This window comes from Diospyros lotus, chromosome 5 (genome assembly GCF_014633365.1).
Source record: "Diospyros lotus cultivar Yz01 chromosome 5, ASM1463336v1, whole genome shotgun sequence".
Classification (NCBI taxonomy): domain Eukaryota; kingdom Viridiplantae; phylum Streptophyta; class Magnoliopsida; order Ericales; family Ebenaceae; genus Diospyros; species Diospyros lotus.
This window is the reverse complement of record NC_068342.1, coordinates 12,260,555-12,286,532: the sequence shown is the minus strand read 5'-3', so window position 1 is coordinate 12,286,532 and position 25,978 is coordinate 12,260,555. Positions and strand designations below refer to the sequence as shown.

At 39.7% G+C, this 25,978-nt stretch overlaps 2 protein-coding genes across 2 annotated transcripts in view; one reads left to right on the top strand and one right to left on the bottom strand.

Moving 5' to 3' along the window:
• The window catches only part of LOC127802100 (uncharacterized), a 106,760-nt gene extending 83,092 nt beyond the window's left edge, over positions 1 to 23,668 (bottom strand). Inside the window, 1 exon segment of the mRNA XM_052337790.1 lies at positions 23,457 to 23,668. Coding sequence (XP_052193750.1) covers positions 23,457 to 23,556 — 100 coding nt within the window. The 5' untranslated portion in view covers positions 23,557 to 23,668.
• On the top strand, positions 5,311 to 7,219 carry LOC127802598 (uncharacterized). The gene is made up of 2 exons (XM_052338496.1): positions 5,311 to 6,891; positions 6,992 to 7,219. Exons 1-2 carry the CDS (start codon positions 6,132 to 6,134, stop codon positions 7,144 to 7,146), a joined length of 915 nt encoding a protein of 304 aa, XP_052194456.1. The 5' UTR covers positions 5,311 to 6,131; the 3' UTR covers positions 7,147 to 7,219.
• Positions 23,669 to 25,978: the final 2,310 nt, after the last annotated feature.

The following is a 25,978-nucleotide window of genomic DNA, read 5'->3' as shown; positions in this document are numbered from 1 at the left end:
ATGTTATTTATTAATTACAATAATTTATTTCTCATGCTTAATTCTATATATTATTGGTTTATGTTGCATTATTAATATTTTTCAACTTTGATTTAGTTAAAAATAACATCAAATTATATCACAAAGTTTAAAAAATAAAAAAAATAACAGTTTTCTTAAGCGCCGCCTAGGCCCCAGCCTAGCGCCCGACTAGCGCCTAGCGCCTTTTAGAACACTGCCCCCAGGTGTTAAAGCTGAAAATTTGTTCTGTTGGCAAGTAGCACAATTACTCACATAGTTGTGAATGTCCCTCTTCATCCCTTGCCAATAAACACTAGCCGCCACTCGCTTGTAAGTCTTCAAGAACCCTGAATGCCCCCCGAGACTGCCATCATGTCCCTCATATAAAATCAATGGAATGAGAGATGACCCTTTCGGTATGTACAACCTCCCTTTGTATAGCAGTTGGCTGCCCATCCACTGAAAGTTGGGTTGGGAAGCAGGATCAGTGTGTAGATCCTTGATAATTTGCTGCACCCTGACATCTGCTCCTACTTCACGGGCCAATTGATCCAGTTGGATTACTTGTGGGACTGTCAAAGCCATGAAGGCTGCTGTATGGTTGATGCGTGATAACCCATCAGCGGCCTTGTTCTCCAAACCCGGCCTATAATGAATCTCAAATTGAAATCCCATTAGTTTCACCATCCATCTTTGATATTCGGGGCTTACCAACCGCTGTTCCATCAAGTATTTGAGGCTCTTTTGGTCAGTCCAAACCTCAAATTTCCTTCCCAAAAGATAATGTCTCCATTTATGCACCACAAAGACTATGGCCATCAATTCCCGCTCATAAACTGATTTTGTTCTCCTTAATTGATTGAAAGCTTGACTGAAATAGGCAATGGGTCAGTGATTCTGCATTAAAACAGCCCCCATGCCCTCCCCCGAAGCATCCGCCTCTACCACAAAAGGTTTATCAAAATCCGGCAAAGCGAGCACGGGCAAGGAAACCATCTTCGCCTTAAGCTGTTGGAAAGCTTGCTCGGCTGCCACATCCCAATAGAAATTATTCTTCCTCAACCGTTCAGTTAAGGGCCTTGCCATCTTGCCATAGTCTTTCACAAAGCGCCGATAATACCCCGTGAGCCCCAAGAATCCTCTCAATTCCTTCATTGTTGTAGGAGTAGGCCACTCTTCCATCGCTTGCACCTTAGCGTGAACAGCTGACACACCATGTTGAGAAATGATGTGGCCTAAGTATTCAACCTCTGGCTGCCCGATCAAGCACTTTTTCCTGTTAGCAAGTAGCTAATTTTCTGCCAACACTTTTAAAACACAACGTAAGTGCTTTGTGTGTTGCTCTAAACTCTTACTATACACCAATATATCATCAAAAAAAATCAATACAAAGCGCCTTAAATACTCCCTGAAGATATCATTCATTAGTGATTGAAAGGTTGCAGGCACGTTTGTCAATCCGAACGGCATAACTAGGAACTTGTAGTGGCCCTCATGTGTCCGGAAAGCCGTTTTTGGAACATCTCCCCCCTTGACCCTAATATGATGGTAACCAGATTTTAGATCCAGCTTGGAGAAAACCACAGCCCCATGCAGCTCGTTCAGCAACTCCTCAATCACAGGTATAGGGAATTTGTCGAGAATGGTGACCTTGTTCAAAGCCCTGTAGTCGACACAAAACTGCCACCCTCCATCTTTCTTCTTAACCAACAACACCGGGCTAGAGAATGGACTGCAACTTGGCTGCACAATCCCAGCTCCCAACATGTCGCCCACCAATTTTTCAATCTTATTTTTTTGCGTGTAAGGATAACGGTAAGGTCTCACGTGCACGAGTGCTGTTCCTGGAATCAAGTTAATAGCATGGTCTCTTTTTCTGCATGGAGGCAGCCCTTCCGGATTAGAAAATACCCTTTCAAACTCTTCCAGCACTCCTTACAACAACCTTGGGATTACCCTCTGCTTTTCTTCAAATTTTGCGGTAATGGCTCCCAACTCCAGCAACATCCCCTCCCCACTTCCCTTAAAAGCTTTCAGCATGGCCTTCAAAGACACCATGGTTTTACTTAAGCTTGGATCGCCCTGCAGTGTTACTGCCATACCCCCCACTTGAAACTTCATTGTTAAAGTTTTCCAATCCACAACCATTTTCCCAACTGCGGCTAACCACTTCATTCTTAAGATAACATCCGAGCTACCCAGCTCTAAAGGCAAAAAATCCTCCACAATTTGTAGGTTTTGTAGGTGCAATTTCACCCCTTTGCAAATGCCAGCCCCATGCACTGCCATTCCCGTCCCCATAATCACCCCATACCCGGTCGTTTCTGTTCTTGGCAACCCCAACCGCTATAAAATTATGTGTCGCTCCTCCATCAATGAGTACTACCACTGGCTGCCCTTCAATGTCCCCTTGCAACTTCATGGTTTGTGGTGTTGTCAATCCCACAACTGAATTCATTGAGAGTTCAATGACCTCGCTGCCTTGCCCCGCTTCTTCTTCCCTCCCTTCCCCTGTTTCAGCCTCGACTACTTCCTCTTCCATCTCTTCATCATAAATCATCATAACTTGTAGCTCCCGATTCTTACACCGGTGGCCAATAGAGTATTTCTCATCACATCGGAAACATGGACCCTTCTCTCTTTTAGATTTCCACTCAGTCTCGTTGAGTCGTTTAAAAGGAACATTGCTGCCACTCCCAGCCACTGGCAGCTTGTTGCTCGCCTGGCTAACAACGCTCGAATGAGGAGTCGGACTTCTTGATTGTATGAGAGGGGGTCGAAAAACGTTGGTTATAGAATGGGTAGAGAAACTACCCCTTGCTGGCCCAAACGTCCTACTGCAGCTGAGCATGGCTGCATTCTTATCCTCGATACATTGAGCCGTCGACATGATCCGATCTAACCCCCTTGGTTGCAGTACCCTGATCTCAGCCCGTATTTCCAGCTTAAGGCCATTAATGAAATGGCCTTCCAGGAACGCCTCAGAGACTTCCGACACTGGTACGGCCAAAGTCTCTAACATCAACCGGTAATCCTTGACAGTCCCTTCTTGTCAGAGAGCCAAGAACCTCTCCTCTAGTGACCCCTCTTGGGTTGGGCGGAATCGGTTGAGGATACCTTGCTTGAACCCCTCCCAGCTGCGAATTCCCCTGCGCCTAGACTCCCACTGGAACCACGCGAGGGCCCCTGCCTCGAAGCACAATGCAGCGGACTCGATCTTCTCATCATCGAACAGTTGGTTGACCGTGAAGTACCTCTCAGCCTGAAAAATCCAGTCATCCGAATTGTCTCCCTCGAAGGTCGGCATCTCCAGCCGCCGACCTCTCCCGTCTTGCCTCCATCCAGCACTCGTGCCCCCCTCCATTCTTCGGTTCATGCCGACTCCAGGGGTCACTTCAGAATCTGGGGTAAACTTCGTTGGCCATTCACCCCCATGGGTCTTCGCTTTCCTCTCTCGTTCCTGTTCATCCCATCTTGTTCACATGATGGCGAACTATTCGAGCATCTCCGCGACATTCCGGTCTATGGCTTGAATGTCTCCCCTCATCGTATCGACCTTCTCCTCCAGGTCCCCCACTCTCTCGCTCAAGTTTACCATGGTGATCGACAACTGCTCTGATACCAAATTGATAGGATACCAGATAGCAAGTTCAACAGCAATCAATATCAATGGTTTTCCAATAATTTGCAGCAAGGAAAATAAAAACAATAGGGCATTCGAGAGGCCCCAACTCTCCAACAATCTCCTACAAAATTCCACCCCCCTCTCTCACTCTCTTTCTCTTATTTATACCCCATCCTACTCAGCATAACTGCCTCTGGAAGCACATGGTGGTTTGTTACAACAAACCAGCTATTTCCCCTACTATCCTCCACCCATTTTACCTTCTAGCCCCTGCCCCTTGTGCCGCCTTTGGTAGGTCCAATGGACCGGGGGCAGTGTTCTAAAACTCGGGCTGGGCGGCCGCCAGCCACGGCGCTTTTGGGGGAGGCGGCCCATTTAGGCGGCCCCCCGACTAGGCGGTTCCAGGCGCGCCTAGGCGGCCAAGGCGGCTGCCTAGCCGCCAGTTGCAGCCCTAGGCGGCCACCGCCTAGGCCTCCGCCCCCCACACTTTTCTTCAGCTTTAGGTTTACATTTCATTTCGTTTTCAGATTTCCCCCCCTTCTCTCTCTCTCGCCTCTCGTTGTCTCATCTTGGTGCGTCACCGGTTGCTCCCCTCCTCGCCGTCGCCGGACCCGCCGCCGCTGCTTGCTGGAACGACAACCTGTCTGGCCGCCTCTCTCACCGCACCACCTCTCTCACCGGCCGCCGACCGCGTCCCTCGCCGCCGACCTCCTCTCCTCTGTGTTCTGCCACCGCCGAGCCCCTTTCTCTCTCAGTCCGCCGCCTTCAAGCATCACTAACAGTATGTACTATGTATTTAAAACTATTTATTAACCATCATCTATGATTTTCAGATTTATTAACCATGTCTTTCACTAGCAATGTTTAGATTTTGTCTTCCACGTGATTTTGATTTTCAGATTTGTTTTAGCCTCTCTCTCTTTTTTTCTTTTCCTTGATAAGTCACCTGATGATCCTTTCATTGATTCTTATTGAACCTCCTTAACACAAACTAGACTTCATTACCCAAACTTACATTGCATTACCTTTACCAGTAAATTCAGTGCACAAAGATAAAATTAATGCTATTTGCTGATTATTTTACCAGAGATGGAGAGGTTTGAAAGTTCTTAGTCCATTGGAAAGATCATCCTGATTATGATTCTACTTGGAATCTGTTAGGCTGTTAGCATTAGCAATGTTAAGTTCATGTGTTAGGCTGTTAGCTTTGATTTTCAGATTTGTGTTAGGCTGTTAGCGATTTTCAGATTTGATTTTTAGATTTTATCTTCCACATGATTTTGATTTTCAGTTTCAGATTTGTGTTAGGCTATTAGCAATGTTAAGTTCCTGTGTTAGGTTGTTAGCTTTGATTTTCAGATTTGTGTTAGGCTGTTAGCAATGATTTTCAGATTTGATTTTCAGATTTTGTCTTCCACATGATTTTCAGATTTGATTTTGACTTCCACATGATTTTCAGATTTGATTTTGTTCAGTTTAAGTGATGTCTGGAACGGGGAGTACGGAAGCATCGTCCGCTACCGTCTCAATTCTTAAAAGGAAGTCAAATGATGTGGGGTGGGAGTATGGGATGCTAATTGATCCCAAGAATATGGACAAAGTCAAATGCAAGTTATGCAGTAAGGTGATGTCTGGCGATGTTTACCGAGTTAAAGAACACATTGGCCACATTTCTGGAAATATGTCTGCATGTCCAAAAGCTTCTCCAGATGATAGAGCCAAATGCAAGAATGCAATTGAGGAGGCAAGGAATAAAAAGAAGAATAAGAAAAAGGAAGAAGATCTGATGAGATCAACAGTCAATATTTCTGAAAAGGGGGAAGGGAATGGCGATGATGAATTGCAAGAATTAGGGAGTAATAACCCACCCCGCACACTTGGCCCTATGGATAAATTTGCAAGCTCCATCAGCCCTGAAGCTGGTTCAAGTGTAAAAATGACACAAAGACAACAAAATATCAATGAAGCACTCTTTAAAGAGAGGACACAGACAGTCCGTGAATATTGTGCTAGGTGGGTCTATGAGCGCGGTATTCTTTTCAATGCCATTGATAATGACAGTTTCAAGTTGTTTGTTGAGGCAGTTGGTCAATTTGGGCCAGGCTTCAATCCTCCTAGTCAATACCAGTTGAGGGAAACGTTGCTAACGGGGGAAGTTGACAGGATGAAAGGTTTGTTAAAGAAGCATGAAGAAGAGTGGGCAAGAAATGGGTGCTCCATTATGACAGATGCTTGGAGTGATAGAAAAAGAAGGAGCATCATGAACTTATGTGTTAATTCTAATGCAGGTACTGCTTTCCTTTCTTCTAAAGAATCTTCAGAGGAGGCACATACAAGTGAACTCATTTTTGAGTATGTGGACAAATGCATTGAGCAAGTTGGGCCACAAAATGTTGTCCAAGTGGTAACTGACAATGCTGCCAACAATATGGGAGCGGCAAAGTTATTGAAGGTGAAGAGACCCAATATCTTTTGAACATCATGTGCTACTCACACCATCAATTTAATGCTTGAAAGCATTGGAAAACTGCCAAGGTACAAAAAAGTCATTGATCAAGCCAAGAGTTTGACAATCTTTATTTATGCACATCATAAGACCTTATCCTTAATGAGGTCATTTACAAAGAAAAGGGATATAGTGAGACCGGGTGTCACTAGATTTGCTTCTTCTTTCCTTACTCTACAAAGTTTAATGGAGAAAAAGAGTCAATTGAGGACAATGTTTACTAGCTTTGAGTGGGAGGAGTGCAAGTGGTCAAAGACTGTTAAAGGGAAAACAGCCTATGCAACTGTGTTAAGCATTGCTTTCTGGAATGGTGTGACTATATGTCTTAAGGTTTTTGCACCTTTGGTGAAAGTGCTTCGAATTGTTGATGCAGATAAGAAGCCTTCTATGGGCTTTTTATATGGAGAGATTAATCAGGCAAAAAAAGATATTAAGGAGGCCCTAAACAATCTTGAAAAGAACTATTTGCCTATTATGGAAATTATTGATGCAAGAGTGAAAGATAGGCTAGATAGTCCATTGCATTTTGCGGCTTACCTTTTGAATCCATATTATTTGTTCAAAGATATGGATATGCAATTTGATAATGAATTGATGGATGGGTTTTTTAATGCTGTGGAGATGTTTTTTTATGGTGATGATCGCATGCAAGGGCATATTTTAAATGTTGAGTTGCCAAAATATACTTGCAAAGAAGGAGTTTTTGGAAAGTCATGGGCAATTCAAGGGTGTGCAACAAATGATGATAATTATAACCTAGGTATAAAATTCCTTCCTTTAATCCTTAGGACTTTTTTTTTTTTAGTTTCTATCGTATATTAGTTTAGTGTATAAATTTCAAATTTGTTTAACCTACGTAGTTAAATGGTGGATGACTTATGGAAATCAAACACCAAACTTGCAACGAATGGCAAGAAGGATCCTCTCGTTAACTAGTAGTTCATCCGGTTGTGAAAGAAATTGGAGTACTTTTGAAGGGGTTAGTGCATATTTTAAAGTGTTTTCAATATTTTAATCAATTAGTTATCTATCATTTATATTGAATTATTGATATTGCTTTCATTTTCTTCATGTAGATACATACGAAGAAAAGAAATAGACCCCTAGGCCCCGCCTAGGCACCCTAGGCGCTAGGCCCCAGTCGGGCGCCCGACTAGCGCCTAGCGCCTTTTAGAACACTGACCGGGGGCCTATCAGAAGCCTGAGACACAAGGGCTGAAGATTCTTGATATTAGAGACCACAGTATACAAACGTTGGATATCATTTGTATAACATTCTTCAACTTCCTTCCACACGTCAACACAAGTTTCAAATGGCCGAAAGAGCTGCATGATGGATGGATCAATGGACTGCCATAGGAGACTGCATAACTGGGCATCAACTTGTTCCCATTTAGCCCGATTGGCTTCCGGCACACTTTCAGCTTTTGTGGTAAGATAATCGGCTTGGCCTTGCCCTTTGAACCACATTTTGACAGAGGCTGTCCATAAGAGATAATTGGCAGACCCTATCAACTTGATAGTGGTGATATTGGCTGTTTCGATATTGGAGACAGTAAGGGACTGAGAGGTAGCAGGGGCAACAGTTGCGGTTGCGGGAGTAGCATCAACAGAAATTGCATCACTGAGGTTAGACATAACGAGAATTTGACACCAGGAATAGGCCTAGGGCAGGGAGGCGAGCTGATCTGGAGAAGCCGGGAGAAAACGGCCGACGGACGCGCCTTCACGCACCGACGCGTGGGGGCGGACGTCTACACATGGCGGCGGCGCGTGGCGGAGCGTGGGAGCTCCAATGGCTGCAATTTTCTGACAGCAACTCGGCCTAAAGGCGGCGAACCCTAGGGTGGGGTCGGTTCCAACAAAAGATGGCCGAGCAGTGATGTTCGGCGTGAACAGTGACGAATAGAAAGAAAACTAGGGTTTTTTTTGGTTTTTTTTTTTCGGCGTGAACAATGACGATGAAGAAAAAAAATCGGGTAGAACCCCAACCTGAAAAGCTAGCTTAACAGGTGGAGGGATTCTCCTCCTTATATATAGCCCAGGTCTCTCTTGTGGAGGCGATGTGGATTCTCAACACTCCCCCCCACGCCGAAGCTTCTCCAGTAACTGATACATGCTCAGGTGATTGGGTAGGGTACTAGTTCATGACCACGACAGCCAAGGGTTAGCTTTGATACCATGTGAGAAAACAATTATGAGAGAAAAACTTAAGAGATTAGTCTCTTAGTGTGTTATTTATAATAGGCACAACGGGCCTAATAACCTACGGGCTTAGTCTATGGGCTTAGCCTTATTACACATAGTTATAACAAATAAATAAATAAAACTCATACAACAATATGTAATATATCTAATTATACTAATAATTCTAATAAATAGTAGTTAGGTGGTTTAGAGGAGACTATTAATATTGTTAAAGGAATAACTACCTAGTTGTTAGGATGTAACTGCCAATGATTAGCGGGAAGAGAGGCCTATATAAAGGGTTTTCCCTCTCAATAAGAGATCATCGATGAATTTCATAGTAAACCTTTGATTTCCTCCCCTATCTCTCAGTTCTCTCCCAAAAATCCCTTTGTTTCAGTCTTCTCTCCCGTTTCTTCTCTCTCGTTCTTTCCTTCTCTCTTTCTTCCTACCCTAATTTCCCTCACTCAAGGAGAATTCTCTACAGTCAGGATCGAGGTCCTGACAATTGGTATCAGAGCAGTGACTTAGGGGGGTGTAATTTGAACCTTGGAGCGATTGGAAATCAACCAAAATTCCGCCGACTTAAGTTAACACTGTGGTGGCACTTACCGAAGCTGAAGAACGAAGCAAACCCATAATTCCGACGACCAAATTAGGTTGACCCAAGAAAAATGAGACAGACCCAGAACTCCATCGGTCGAATTCGACTGACCCAAGAACAGGATGGGGTCCATGAACGGATCTTGGAGTCGAACAAGGAGGCGCAAGCAACTCGATGCTGTTAGGCGAGCAAGATTAGCTGCAATCTTGGAGTTGAGCGAGCAAGATCAAGCCATGATCAAAACTTGGAGTCAAACAAGGAAGACAAAGTCGACTCAGGCTGTGAGGCAAACAGGACCAGCGATGATCTTGGAGTCAAACAAATGAGATAAGTCAACTCAAGGCGTTCCAGAAAATCGAAGTGGTGACCGTAGGCGTTAGGGTTCGAATTGTAGAAGGGGTGCCCAAAAGCTTTAATCTTGGCCGACAGTAGATAGCTTCAGTTCAGGTGGCAATGGCAGTTGTGAATCTTGGGTGACAATTGTTTCAGAGGCGAAATAGGTTTGCAATCAGAAGCAGCAATGGAGACAAACTAGGAGACTGTTTTGAGCCAGGGATTCTTGGAGGTGATTCTGACTATTCCGATGAATTGTTGTGTTCGAGACAACGAAGCAATCAGGCAATCGTAGTAGGTTGTGAAAAGACGAAATTAGCGGTGAATTCTGGTAATCGCGATTACCAACAACCATAGCTTTCGACTCTTAATCGAACAAAAGAAAGGAGGGCATATGGAACAAGAATGACGCAAATGGAGGCACAGTTTCAACAAGTGACGGCAACAATGACGAAGAGGCAGGTCCACATTGGATCTGTAGAACCGACGGTGGATAAGAAGCTAGATAGTACTTTTGATTCATTGATAGAGGAGATCAATCACATGCGTGAAATTTGGGATGAATTTAGAAGTTTGGTGATGGACCAATACATGTTAAGGTTTGCTAGACGGCATTAGGTTAGACTACCTACTTGTTTGCTTTCCAAAGAATATTCTGATCCGATTATTTTAGGGAAACGACCAAATCTTATGATTAATCCCTACCCCATTGTCAAATCTCAGAGTTCAACTCAGGAAGACAAAACTATTTTTTTGGAAATGAATTTTGGAATGTCTAAGGGAGAAAAAAGGAATAAGAAGGAAGTTGGTAATGAAGCATTACAGCCTCAAGAGTTCCTTAAAATAAAGAAGCCTAAGGAGAAGTCAAGATTATGGGGACATGATTCACTGCTTGCTTTAGATTTTGAGAAGAAGAAGTGTTCTGATTTTGGTAATATTGACAAGAAGGATGACTGCAATACCAAAAAAGATGTTAGCGGTGAAAAGCATTATCCAAAGGGAAACTATAACGATCAGGTTGTTTGAATAGCAGGTACAAAGGAACAATCTGATTCCTTTGAAAAAGAAATTCATGAAACAACCAACATTGCAAGGGCGGGTGATGTGGAAATTTTGTGTGAACAACGGTTAGCTAGTTCCAGCTACTAACTATGACAACCAGAAAGCGGTCGCTTCGGGTTTTGTCCCAACCAATGAGTACATGCGAGCTATTGACAATTTGTTAGGTTTACAAAAGTTTTTCAAGCTTGCTCCAATCAAGTTGTGGAAGAGAGGGAAAAGAGCTAAGATTGGAAGGTTGTAATATCTTGATCTATTACCGCAGTTTTCGCAATCAACCAGGCTACTCTCACTTTCTTGAGGACAAGAAAGTCGTGAACCAAAGGGTAATTGTCAAGACCCTACGGTGGTTAGATGGTGGTTCGACGGTTAAGAAGGTTGTAGGGGTGGTTGTAACAGTAGGGTTAACAATGTAACAATAGATGGTTGTAACAGTAGGTTTTAAATAGCAGTTAGGTGGTTTAGAGGAGACTGTTAATATTGTTAGAGGAATAACTACCCAGTTATTAGGATGTAACTGCCAATGATTGGCGGGAAGAGGGGCCTATATAAAGGGTTTGCCTTCTCAATAAGAGATCATTGATGAATTTCATAGTAAACCTTTGATTTCCTCCCCTATCTCTCAGTTCTCTCCCAAAAATCCCTCTGTTTCAGTCTTCTCTCTCATTTCTTCTCTCTATTTTTCTCTCTCTTTCTATCTCGTTCTTTCCTTCTCTTTTTCTTCCTAGACTCCTACCCTAATTTCCCTCACTCGAGGAGAATTCTCTACTGTCAGGATCAAGGTCCTAACAATGCAGTTTCTACTTACGTCTGGCAACATAGAACTCCAAAGCCAAGACATTAGCATTGAGTCCTCAACGTCCCATGTAGTGAATGCTGGATCAAAGGCCTAGGGTGTTAGTCCAGTTAGATGGGCTATCTTTCCTTGACCCTTCAGAAAAAGTTCTTACTAGTTGAGACCATTGGAGATAGTTCTTGCCATCTAGTCAGTATGAAGGGTGCATCTCTTGTAGCTCACTGATAGGAGTATTAGCAAGTGGTTGTTCAAATGGAACAGCATCTCCTGTAGCCATAGGAGTGGTTGTTTCGGAGATTTCTGACATGATACAAGATAATTAAGGTAGAAAAAGGGGTAAAACAATGAAGGCAACATTGTGGCGATGAAGGCACACATTAACCAAACAAAGGCAGCAACGAGACGACTGAAAAACTAAAGCTTTGATACCATGTGAGAAATAAACGGTATCGTATATTTACATGAGTGGTACAACCCCATTTATAAGGTTGGAAATTACACCGTAGGAAAGATTAAATTTGTGTTAAAACTAGGAAAGATAGGCTATACAAAAAGTAGGAAAGGTTGACTGCACAAGGGATAGGAAAGTATCCAAAAATAGTCAAAAAACAGTTTCTAAACTAGGGATAGGATCAGTTGCTAAACTAGGGATGATTTGACCAATAAATCTCTTGAGATCCCAGTCAATCATTCCCCATATTTTTGCCCAAGAATCAACACGACCCAATAACATATGAAAAGCATCTATAGGAATAACATCACACCACACCTTGTCATGATATTTCTTGCCACTAGAAAATTCTACTAAGCATCGCTTCATGACCTTCACATCATTACCATTCCGTAGCCAAGTAAGCTTATAAGGATTTGAATGCACTTCAACAGAAAGTTTAAGCTTATCAACCATTGTTGAAGATACAACGTTCTCACAGTTAACCCCATCAATAACTGTTGGAAAACATTGATCTGATCATACGCAGCGGAAAATAAAATCTGATTTTATTGGTATCACGTTTTTCAAATCTTACGGTTAAATCGAAGACATAAAATGAAAAGTTACCTCGAAACGAAATCTGATTTTGTTGCCGATAACCCGCCTGATATCTCCCACGCGTGAGATGCCGAGTCGGTCCACCCGAAATCGTCAAGACTTCAATAGACTTGAGAGAAAAAGGGACTCGAAATTTTCTCTAAAATTTCCGTTTTGATTCAACTGATTGATGCATTGGATTTTGGGTTTAATGTTATATTTATAGACAAGAAACCCTAAAACCCTAAATGCTATTGGGCCGGGCTTTAGGTGCTAGCAAAAAGCCCAATCCAAATTAATAATTAAATAAATAATCATATTACTTATTTAATTATTCTTATTTCTTAAATAATTGCATTTATAATTTAGTAATTCCATAATTACTAAATTTGCCCCTTTTTCTTTTAAAACGACTTCTATTGGGTGGGACTTTCTGGGTTCACAATTAAATTGGCAACGAGAATTAATCAATTATTAATTCTCGTAAAACATGAGTGACATCTAGCAATATGTCATGATTATCCAATTTAATGTGAAGCGGGAATGTGAACCTTACACTACGGTGCCCTGCAATACAGTCCCTTTATCATACTATATCCCGACGAGATATGAGATCACGGTCAGTAGGTCAAATCTCTCGATCTCGTCGTATGACCAAATCCAATAATCACACTTGACTAATATGACACAACCTCTACGAAATCCAAATTCCGTCGTCATATTACCTCGGCCAAGGATTTATCGTCAAGTGACCACTGAATCGCATAGGATATCTTCCTCGTATATCTCGAGATGATAGATTCCATGTCTGATGCACACATACCTCGTGTGTCACTAAACTAGGCACATAGATACGTACGGCTATCCCTGATTAGGACAACCATATAATATCGCTGATATCCTAATCCACTAACACACAGATATCCATGTCATCTCAGGTCTAAGGACTAATGCAAATCCGTAGTTAATATTAAATCATTGACCCGTGAGATAAAACCCATGTGATTCAATATTAATAGTCCCGTTCAGTGAACTTGTTCTTATAACGAGCACCCACTCGTCTTTCTTCTGTATCTTATACAGAGTGGTACGAGACCCACCAATCTTGTCTTTCGGTATCTTATACCGAACAAGGAGGAAGACGATGTGCCAGCCTTTGCGAGTTACTAATTATCCAAGTTAGGAACTCTATGGCCAGGAACATATTTATAGTATAACGTATTGTGGATTATCCGTCTCAATTATTCTTAACAATTAAGAATGGTATCCACTCCTTATTATACTAAAGGATATTTGTGTGTTCAATTTAAATCATATTGCAATTTCAATTAAACATAAAACTTGCCATTAAATAAGGTTTAAAGAATTACAAGATCAAGCCCTATTGTGTCACTAGAACTGGTCTTAAGGGCTTATATCTAACAATAACAATGTCACAAATTTCCCCATGTGAAGTACATCTTGTGTGAAAATATATTATGACGAGACCAATCATCTTCTTCAACCATGGCAGGATTCAAAGCTCGGCGTGCACAATGTCATGATTGAACTTCTTGGTCAGATGAATAGCTTTCATCATGATGGAATGGGTTGATCTCCTCCTTTATACTCCATCTTGTTGCTCTTAGTCTAATTCATGGTTATGATTCTCACATTGTTCATATTGTTCAAGACATTGTTGAAGTAGTTCAATCTCACATCACATGTCTTCTAGGACAACATCACAAATAAGGTGTTCTTGGTTGTTACAATTTCTTCGTGGAGACATCTTTAATACCTAGGCTTAATACAGTAGGATTTGTAATCAAGCTCTAATACCAATTTGCCACTAAAACATGGATGGGCTGCTCAATCCAATCTTGGCGGGGTTGAAACCCCACTATGAATGAACAAAGTTAATATAGATGAATGGTCAAATCACCACCTAGGTAGGCCATGCCAAGGATACAGTTACACTCTAATCCTTAGGAATCCACAAGGTAAAAGGGAAAATAAGAGAAATCTTTCTCTAAAGAAGACTTATGATTTCATTCCAATTGATGATAAAACTACTACATAACATCTCTATTTATAGAAGGGAATCCTAAACTAAAGAGGAAAATAATTATAATAGGAATAGGAATCCAACTCCAAATAAAAATAAGAATCCAAAACTAAAAGGAAATAAGAATCCTAAATCAAAAGGAAAAATAAAATATATTTCTCAAACAATTAGAAGAAAGGAAGATCAGAAGTAAGATTCTTGACCAAGTAACATTCACTATCAAACAATATAACCATAGATCTCGTAGTTAATACTGATAAGAGAGCAAAAATAAGCAACTGCAGTCATGAATCTTCACTTTATGGCAAGTACAAGCATAAATTATGAAAATATCAAAACACAAGCTTTAGTATATAAGAGCCTTAATGCTGGTCAATAACTGCATCTTCTTTTTAACAGAACTACAAAGAATAACAAGAATATAGTTTTGTAAAAACCAATCAAAGTTAATAGATAACTCATCAGAAATCAATCCTGCATATGTTATATGTATATAAGATGCATATGTATATGTATGATATAAGCTAGAGAAAAAAATATGAACAAAATTATTTCATTAAACATATGACAACTTGATTTTAAAGTTATTATGCATTTGATATCATCCTGGAATTTTAGGGTCATAATTTCCAAATATTTTTGTTTTTTGCTTTGTCTTTCCACAGAAAGACAACAGCTATTTGTCCTACGCCTGTATGCTCTTGTCCTAATTTTCTCTAGAAACTTTAAACAAACAGCGTTGGAAAAGTGAAACTAATAATTATGAAGACAGGTTTGGGTTTATGGAAAATGCTCAGAAACAGGGGGCAGAAGAAAGATTTTGAGTTTGTAGTTATCCCCATAAGTTGCTCAAATTGCAGCTCTTTAAGACTAACTGAATCATGACAAGCATGAGTAACATTAGCATTTTAAGATCACCAAAATTCAATTTCCAGGAATGCTAGTAATTCATGTAATGAATGGCAACTTTCACCGAGCATAAAAAAAAAAAACAAAAAAAGGCAACTTTCTCTGAGGTGATTAATCAGAAAATGTTGGCGATAGCAATCCTGAGAGTCCTATCAAAGGGAGACTTTTATCTCTATCTTCTCTTAGTATTTATCCATGTATATTATCAGTTTCTTATATTCTATTTTATTGTTTTTGTAATCTGATCTCTTCCTACAAATTAGGAGACATATTAGGGAGTAGTATTGGAGTAGAAGTCTTTAGGATCCAAGAGTGTATGTCTATAAGAAAGCTCTTGTATCAATTTTATACATGAATGAATGAGATTGATTTATTCTACATGGTATCAGAGCCCCGTTAATAGGCTGATACGGTAAACCCTAGTGCTTTCCTTGCACAACTTCAAGTGCATTCATTGCACAATCACTGTTCACCGTCACCGTCACTGTTCACGTAGAAACGCATCTGTCCGGCCACCCCCTTCGAGCACCGCCACCACTATTGGGTTCGCCGTCATTAGATCGGCCGACCACCGGAGAACCACCGCCATCAGAGTTCCCACGCGCCGCTGTCAGTTCGCTTCCGACTCCATGCGCCGACGCATGAAGGAGCGTCCGCAGCCCTTTCACCTCCGGATGCTCCAGATCTGATCGCCAGCATCTCTCTAGCCCATCCCTGGTGCCAAAATCTTCCGTTGCTGAGTGCTCCTTCCTTCCATTGCACCTGCCTTCATTGCAGATTTTTTCTTCCGTTGCTGAGGCTTCCTTCTTCCATCAGTGAGTGATCTCGGAAGCCTTTGACAGTATGACAGAGACATCCCCTCCTTCTTCTAACATAATCGGAGATCTAAATTCGGTAAACTCTACTCCTATGGCTGCCGAATTGCCAACTCTTCATCAATCCTACCGATTAGATGGTAGGAATTATCTTCAATGGGCTCAACCGGTCAGAACTCTCCTCAAGGGCCGAAGCAAAGGAAGTCACTTGACAGCAGATCCACCAAAAGAAGAAGACCCATCCTTCATAGCATGGGATGTGGAAGACTCAAGAATTCTGTCATGGCTGTGGAGTACAATGCAGCCAGACATAAGTAGGAACTATATGTTCCTAAACACAGCTAAGGAAGTATGGGAAACCGTCCAGCAAACCTTCTCCAAGGTTAGAGATGCATCAGTGATTTTTGAGGTAAAAACAAAGATCAACTCCACTAAACAAGGGCCGCTAACAGTGACCGAGTACTACAACCAAATGAGGGGCTTATGGCTAGAACTCGATCAGTATCAAGCAATTAAAATGGTGTGCAAAACAGATGCTGCTGCCCTTCATCAAATTGTGGAGAGAGATCGAATTGTAGAGTTCCTAGCCGGCTTGAATCAAGAGTTTGATTAAGTTCGGGTACAAGTCCTAGGTAAGGACAAACTTCCTAGCCTAAATAAGGTTTTTGCCATCGTTCGAAGTGAGGAGAATAGAAGAAGTGTGATGCTTACTGATTATAGTCCTGAAGGATCAACCCTCTTTATCAAAAACAAAGAGGGAGATGGGATGAGGTTTGGGAGATCAGTCACCCAAACAAGGAATACAAGTCGAGAAGGACAATGGTGTACTCATTGCAAGAAGCCCCGGCATACCAGGGAAACTTGTTTTAAATTACATGGAAAGGAGGCTGTGTTGAAGAAGATTGGAGGATTCAAGAATATGAGATCTCAAAGTTATCTCTCAAGCAAGGATCCGGAAGAAAAGGGTGGAAAAGAAGAGCCAAAAGAGCCAACAAAGGCTGATCTAAAGCTGTTAAATACTGAAGAACTCAGCAAACTAAAAGCCTTCCTAAGAACTTTCCAATATGGAGCTTCATGCTCCACTGATCAGCAAGGTATATCTCTATCCAGTTGTTCTTTTTCAGCTTCGAAAATTGATAGGGATAACATGTGGATCCTTGATTCGAGAGCCACGGATCACATGACACCTAATCCCAATTTTTTGAGACCTATGAGCCCCTTACCACTGCCAAACAAATCACCATTGCAAATGGTGTATCAGTCCCTATTACTGGAACAAGAACCATTCACATCAGCCCTTCTTTAACCCTTAGTCATGCTCTTTGTGTCCCAAATTTGACTACCAATCTAATTTCTATTCATCAATTAACCTAAGATCTAAACTGCTATGCTGTTTTTTCTTCTCATTTGTGCAAGTTTCAGGCCAAGGACACAGGGAAGATGATTGGTGTGGCTAAAGAGTATAATGGGTTGTACATTTTGCAAGGGGAGAATCCTAACACAAAAAGAAGAAGGCTTGGGATGGCATATTCCACTGAAACCTCTACTGATTTCTCCTCAATTTGGCTCCACCATCTTAGATCAGGCCATCCTCCTTTCATTTTATTAAAGAACATGTTCCCTAGTTTGTTTAGAAACCTAGAGACTAGTGATTTTCAATGTGATGTGCGTGTCATGGCAAAGCACCACCGAGTGCCTTACCCTATTAGCAATAAATTATCTTCTAAACCATTCTTCTTAGTCCATTCGGATGTTTGGGGACCATCTAAAATTTCAAACTGTTCGGGAGCTAGGTGGTTCATCACCTTCATTAATGATTGCACTAGAATGTGTTGGGTGTACCTTTTAAAAGACAAATCTGCCATTGGGTCTACTTTACAACACTTCTGCAAAATGATTCTCACTCAATTTGGCACATCTATTCAACAATTCCGGATTGATAATGCAAAGGATTATTTTAATAATCCCTTGCATCTATTTTTCCAAAAAGAAGGCATTATTCATGAATCATCTTGTGTGGACACCCCCCAACAAAATGGAGTGGCTGAGAGAAGGATGAGACACCTTCTCAATGTCACCCGCACGCTTCTTCACCATCATAAAGTTCCAAAACAATTTTGGGGGGAGGCTGTGCTAACAGCAACTTATGTGATAAATAGAGTGCCATCTAGGGTCCTAAAACATCAAAGTCCTCTCCAAAAATTAGCCTCCTTCTATCCTGATTTTTCTTTGCATTCTCAACTGCCACTTAAAGTCTTCGAGTGTGTGTGTTTTGTTCACATTCCTAAAAACCACCGGGACAAGTTTGACCCAAGGGCTCATAGGTGTGTCTTCCTAGGCTATTCTCCTACTCAAAAGGGTTACAAATGCTACTATCCTACCCTAAGGAAGTTCTATGTGTCTAAGGATGTTACATTCCATGAAATTGAGTCATACTTTGCCCCTCTTCAAACCAGCAGTCAGGGGGAGCCTAATTTCAGCGAAAATCCAGCCTCTGAAACTTCTGTTCCCTTGATAAAAACCAGTCCTTTGGAACTTCATTGCCCATCCATCATGAACCAGCCTCTATTCCCAATGTCTAGCAGTGACCATCAACCAGCCCATGTCATTTCCCAGCCATCTACAATTCGGTACAAGGGTTCTCCATTTGTTTACAAAAGACGACAGCACATCTCTACTCAACAGCCTATCCAATCATCAGTCCCTTGTCCAGCCCTGGAACCTACATCAAGTGAAGATGATGCTCCAGCAGAGTGCAGTCCATGCCCCGAACCTACTGACCTTGATCTTCCTATTGCTCTCCGAAAGGGAATTAGATCATGTACTCAACATCCCATGTCCAATTATTTATCCTATCATCGCCTATCATCTAGCCACCGAGGATTTCTCTCTTCATTGGATGCTATTGTTATCCCAACATCAGTAGAAGAAGCTCTAAAGAACCCTAAGTGGAAAGAAGCTATGCTCGAGGAGATGAGGGCACTTAACAAAAATCATACTTGGATCTCGTGGCCAAACTCAAAGGTGTTAAGCTGGTTGGCTACCAGTGGATATTTAATGTGAAATTCAAAGCTGATGGTACTCTTGACCGGTACAAGGCAAGGTTAGTTGCCAAGGGCTACACCCAATCCTATGGCATTGATTACCTTGAAACTTTTGCCCCGGTCGCAAAGATGACTTCTGTTCGGTTTCTTATTTCATTGACAGCAATACATGGGTGGCAACTCCAGCAATTTGATGTGAAAAATGCATTCTTGCATGGGGATTTAGAGGAGGAGATATATATGGAACTACCTCTTGGTTTTCACCAGGAAGGGGGAGGAAAAGTATGTAGACTTAAAAAGGCTCTCTATGGGCTAAAGCAATCTCCACATGCTTGGTTCGGCCGGTTTTCTAAAGCTATGCTATCTATGGGATATCATCAAAGCAGGGGGGATCGTACTCTCTTTATCAAGCATCATGGTGATCTGATGACAGCTTTACTTGTATATGTGGATGATATTGTGGTTACTGGTAATGATACTACTGAACAGGTAATCTTAAAACAGAACTTGGCTAAAGAATTTGAAATTAAAGAACTTGGGGTGTTGAAATATTTCTTGAGCATTGAGGTTGCATACTCAAAAGATGGCATATTCTTGTCACAAAGAAAGTATATTATGGACTTACTTATAGAAACAGGGCTTCTAGGAGGAAAAGGATCTAACATACCAGTGGATCCGAACCTAAAGTTGCAAGCAAATACCAAAGATGAGATGATAGATAAAGGGAGGTTTTAACGTCTGGTGGGTAGGCTGATCTATCTCTCACATACTAGACCTGATATAGCTTTTGCAGTGAGCCTTGTAAGTCAATTTATGCATAATCCCTCCTCGGAACATATGCAAGCAGTAAGAAGGATTTTGAATTATCTTAAAGCTACACCAAGAAAGGGAATCTTATTTACCCCAGGGGATGTTTTAAAGATTCAAGGATATGTGGATGCTGACTATGGGAGGTCTCTAGTTGATAGGAGATCCACGACTGGGTATTGTGTGTTCCTAGGGGGTAATCTGGTATCTTGGAGAAGCAAGAAGCAAGGAGTTGTAGCAAGATCAAGTGCAGAAGTTGAGTTTCGAGCTATGGCTCTAGGAGTATGCGAACTTCTATGGTTGCAGATAGTACTAGAAGATCTAAAAATTCCAGTACAAAGACCCATTGAGTTGCTATGTGATAACCAGTCAACGATCAGTATAGCTCATAATCCAGTCCAACATAACCGAACAAAACATATTGAAATTGATCGTCATTTCCTCAAAGAAAAGCTTGATTCAGGTCTCCTCAATATCTCATATGTGCCATCAAGGTGTCAAGTGGCTGATATTCTAACAAAAGGATTGCCTACCGCACAGTTTGAAGACCTAGTATCCAAACTAGGGATGAGTGATATACATTCCCCAGTTTGAGGGGGAGTGTTGGTGATAGCAGTCCTAAGAGTCCTATCAAAGGGAGACTTTTATCTCTATCTTCTCTTAGTATTTATTCATGTATATTATCAGTTTCTTATTTTCTATTTTATTGTTTTTGTAATCTGATCTCTTCCTACAAATTAGGAGACATATTAGGGAGTAGTATTGGAGTAGAAGTCTTTAGGATCCAAGAGTATATGTCTATAAGAAAGCTCTTGTATCAATTTTATACATGAATGAATGAGATTGATTTATTCTACAAAAAATATAACTATAGAATTCCCCATGAAATCAAGGTCAAATACAACAACAACAATCACAAGCCTTAATCCCACTAGGTGACGTCGGCTACATGAATTTTAGCCCTCCAACCATCTTTGTCCATAACCATATCTTTTGTATTATATCCATATGCTATCTAAGGGTTTCCCACCAAGTTTTCTTTGGAGTTCCTCATCCCGTTTTGTTACAAACTGTTGTATGCATTAAATTGTCATATCAAGGTAGGAGAAGAAAATAAATTGTCTATATCAAAGTATTGTCACAAAAATAACTAGTGTGCATTCTCATATGCATTCAATACGGGTGAGAAAAATAACCCGTTACAACCCAGTGTAGTACCATATGGGCTTTTATTATGTATTTCAACAATTTGCCAACCATCATTGCCCGTTAAAACGTTTCAATTAGGCAGTGATCTCACAACAGTTCTAAATCTGGTTTTCTCTTTCATTAGTACTTCTCTCAGTTCACAATATAAAAAGGAAAAGGAAAAATCTATTTTTACATTGCCTGAACAAGACAAACAGCATGGTCTAAGTTCAAATATCCAAGCAATTAATCAAGTTCAAAATATTGCACTTGTTTTTCACATGTAAACCAGACCAATTACACTCCAGCAATTATTTGATAACATTATTATTTCTTGTTTTTGTATTGCAGACTAAAATGGAAAGTCTAAAGTGCAAAGATACTTTAAGAAGAGGCTGCATGTCTTAGAAGGTTCAAGATATCATTTAACACATTTTGGAGATTTCTATAAATCGAGTACTTAACAAACAATTGTTTAAACTCTATAGCAAATAAATGTAGACCTCAGGCAAGAGGGACAAGGCACTCTGATTAGGGAACACAGGTATACCTAATCTTCCAAGTGTGCCTTGCATTACAGCTATATCATTAACTTGAAAACAGTCAAAACACAAAGCAATTATCTCCACACATTTCTGCTTTACCATTTATTGATACATACCACATGTGCCATAAGCATGAAGCAATTTCTGATCCAACTAAGAAAAATCAAATTAAGCATCTAAATGAATTAGTAAAACGTATTGTCAAAAGAAGGAAATCATATACATTCTTATTGGAGGAATTAAATGGGAGAGGTGGAACCATAGCAATTAGTTGTGTACAGGGACCAACAAAAGGCAACAAGATGAACATTAACACACATTCAAAATTCTATAAAGTTGTGTTTAGGAATTTTTGTTGTAAAAAGTTTCATCATTTTCCAAATTCATCATGTTTATGCCCATGAATCTACATTAGACTAGTAAAAAAAGTTAATATTATATAAAAAGTTAGTTAAATTGAGGGCGATTATTGGTAGCAATAGTAAAGTCTAAAGTTGCTCCTTTGTGATTGGAATGCCACGGGTTTCAATTGTGGAAACAGCCACTTGCAAAGGTTGAGGAGTGAAAACAAAAATTACCCCTCTCTCAACCCTCACAAGGCAAGAAGCCTTGTGCACAGGGAACATCCTTTAGATTTGTAAAAACCATCATAAATTTATTACCCACAACAAAGTGTGCTTGGGATCATAACATTCATCATGATTCCTGATGAGCATTTTGACACCCATTCATGACATATGATCTTACATACTGCCCTGCAAGATATCCTCAATCATTGGTTCGCTGTTAGACACTAATTAAGATGTTACAAGAGCTCGTGCTATAATTTGGATTGTAGGAAAATAGACAATTTTAATAATCAATAACCAATTACCAGGATGACTGTCAATCTGTTGATTACAGCAAGGAGGAAAAATCATGAATGTTGAATAGTTTTAAGGTATTTATTTTCTGGGCAGTGCTACTTTGCCTGAGAGATTGACAAAGGGGGTTACCAAAGGGGGTCAAAAAAACCAAAATGTGCCACTTCCCACTGCTCTCTCCTCTCCCTTCCCATGGCCACCGATGCAACTGCCGCCTCGCCGCTGCCCTCGCCTCGCCAACCGTCGTTGCATTTTCCCTCCACCGAGGATGCAGCGGCGGTCGACGAGGTGATGGCAGCGAGGCGACGGCGGCGAGACAACAAGGCAAAGGCAGCAGCAAGGCGGCGGTTGCATTGGCTACCATGGGAAGGGAGAGGAGAGAGCAGCGGGCAGTGGCACATTTTGCAAATTTATAAAGTGGGCGAGGGCATTTTGGTCCTTTTGACCCCTTTCAGTAACCCCTCTGTCAATCTCTCGGGCAAAGTAGATTAATTCTTATTTTCTTGCATCAGACACATGTCGATTCCATATTTTTTGCCAACTTTTTTGCCGTGCAACATATGCCAAGACCCGTCCCCTGCCACGAACGTCCTTTTCCCTCAACTATTATAAGCCTTGTAGCAGTTCTAAGTTGCACGCCTTTTTTTGCTATTTCATCTAAGTTGCACGTTCAGCGTGATCATGTTCACTCCCAGGGAACTTCACCACAGATTTATGGACATATAAAATGTATAATATATAAATGTATATATTCCCAAGTGAACTTCAATTCACGGGGGGAATTGAACTAAAAGTTCACACCCTACAGCAATCTTTCAGTCCGTTTTCGGCTCAGACAACCAGAATCTCAAACCAGCGTGGGAGATAGCATGATAGCCAGTTCTATTTTTTGGTAAGCAAAACACAGTTCCAACGACAGAATCAACATCAGAAACAAGCAAAACGAACAGTTCCAAAACTTAAACTAGTAAAACCAAATGAAAATCGATTAACGCACAATCCATATGTTCGAGAAAGCTGATTGGGGATCAATGAACAAGATAGGGAAATTTCCACTCATTCACAATCATGCCTATTACACTGTGGAGTTCTGAGAAATACCTGGCAAAGCTCCTGAAAAGACGTCGTCGGAGTTCGATTCGTCGACTGTCTCGAGCAGGAAGTGAATGTGGCCCAAGATGGCCGAAGAGTGAGCAAACATGGAGAGTGCGGTGAGTGAGAGCAAGGGTTTCGAGAGAAGATGGAGAAGGAGGATTCATTGGAATTCAAAGACCCGAAGTCGAAGAGAGGATCGTGATGTTCTCTCTGTTGCAGCCACCTAAGTCCATGCTAAATGCTGTATATACTTTCTAGTGTTTCTTTTCCTTTCCTTTTTAATTCAAATGTGTTTTAAATTATTAATTATTAGTGAATGAATATTGTAACTCTAACTTCTTTCTATAAATATAGAGTTTTGATTCTTAATATAATACAGATTTTTTGATGTAATATTATATTAATCTTTTTCCTATAATTTATCTCTATTTCTCTCTCTTTATACGGGTTTCACCATTGACTTATTCGAGTTGATTTCACTTTAATCTATATATAATTATATTTAATTATTATTTTTTATATCTATTTTACTACACATTATCAAGACGATTTCAAATTTTTTAAACCACAATCTCAAGTTTATTTTCTTCAACTCTGTCTGTCTATTGACCTCTCTCTCTTATCATGGATCTTATTCTCAATTGTTTCACAATTTCATCTTATTTCAAATATTTTAGAATAATATCTTAGTATTACTCTTAACGAAGTAGAGATTTCTTTTACATTTTTTAAATATGTTATTTGTTTATAAATAATATAATTTATTAGATTGAATATATTGTTGATCCTGAAGTAGCACAACTTATTACAATATTCCAATAAAATATTACATGCTATTGAAAAACAAACTTTTATCAAATTTAATATTATATGTCATTACAAATTTATGAAATCATTTTTTATCATATCAATATTTTTTAATTGATATAATTATGCAATATTTCCTTTAATTGATATAATCATTCAATATTTTTCTTTAATTGATATGATCTTGCAATAATTCCTTTAAATTGATATGAAATTAATTAATTGATATAATCTTGCAATATTTCCTTTAATTGATATGTTAATTGTATCTTATTTCCTTCTTTAATTGATATGCTAATAGTTTCTTCATTAATTCATACATTATTTTCATCTTTAATTAATATATCAATATTCTTCAAGAATATTAAACTATTGCTCATGAAGTAATAATAGTCCAAAATATGTCATTATTTTTAAATTATATTATACTATTGAAGTAGCACATATCTTGAAGAATATTTATTTTCTATATGTGATGTATGATCTAATGCTTGTCCCTAATGAAAAGTAAATAGCTTATGTCCAATTGACATTAATTATATAATTATACAGTATTTAATTATGTTATTTGTTCATTACAGAATTATACAAATGACAATAATGGATACATTTGCACCTTTAAGGACTTCAAAACTGTGAATATAATTCTAAATTATTTAGAATAACTTCTAAATTAACTATTTGTGGAGAAAAAATTACCGATGAAGATATGTTAGAAAAGACTTTCTCCACTTTTCATGCCTCGAATGTACTCTTACAGCAGCAATATCGTGAGCGTAAGTTTAAAAAGTACTCAGAACTCTTTTCATGCCTGCTTGTAGTTGAACAAAATAATGAATTATTAATAAAAAATCATATGTCACGTCTAACTGGCTCCACAACATTGCCTGAACCAAATGCAACATCATACCATGGACGTGAACGTGGACATGGATATGGATGTGGGTGTGGAAAAGCTCATGCACAAAATAATCAACAACAAGGCAACAGCTTTAAAAGGCACAAAACAAATGAAAACAACTCATACAAAAAAAAACATGGAGAAAGTTGTTATAGATGTGGAATGAAAAGGCATTGGTCACGTAATTGTCGCACAGCAAAACATCATGTGGATCTCTACCAAAATTTAATTAAGGGAAAAGAAAAAGTGGAGTCAAATTTTCTTGATTGGGATGGTCCAATTGATGTGACTCGCTTAGGTGTATCTGATTTCTTTATTAACCCAAATGATAATATTAATCATTTGATCGAAGGCGATGTGCTAGAAGATATAGACTATTTTATTTTTAATGACTTAGTATTTTTCGTTTATTTAGTAGTTTAATTTAAATTTTTTAATTTACTTGTTGCTACATTTCATAAAAATAGTTGAAGTATTTTTCAATATTAATGATTATGAAATTTAAATTTTAATATGCTTGTAGATTCTTGATGAATTGTCGTGATATTTGTCTAGCTAATAGTACAACTACTCATACTATTATTTGAGACAAAAAAATGGAATTAACATTAATAAAAAATAATATTAATACAATATCAGGTGCATCAAACATTATTGAAGACTCCAGAAGAGCTTGTATTATTTTACCAAATAATACAAAATTACATATAAATATATGCACTTTACTCATGGCAAATCTAGAAGAAATTTGTTTAGTTTTAAAGATATTCATTGCAATGGATACCACATTGAGACGATGCAATAAAATAATATTGAATAT

What these genes read in the sequence shown, in the direction of transcription:
- LOC127802598 (XM_052338496.1), top strand. Translation starts at nt 6,132, where the DNA reads ATGCTTGAAAGCATTGGAAAACTGCCAAGGTACAAAAAAGTCATTGAT. An exon ending in TGATGATAATTATAACCTAG is followed by an intron (nt 6,892 to 6,991) that starts GTATAAAATTCC and finishes TAACCTACGTAG; the next exon opens with TTAAATGGTGGATGACTTAT.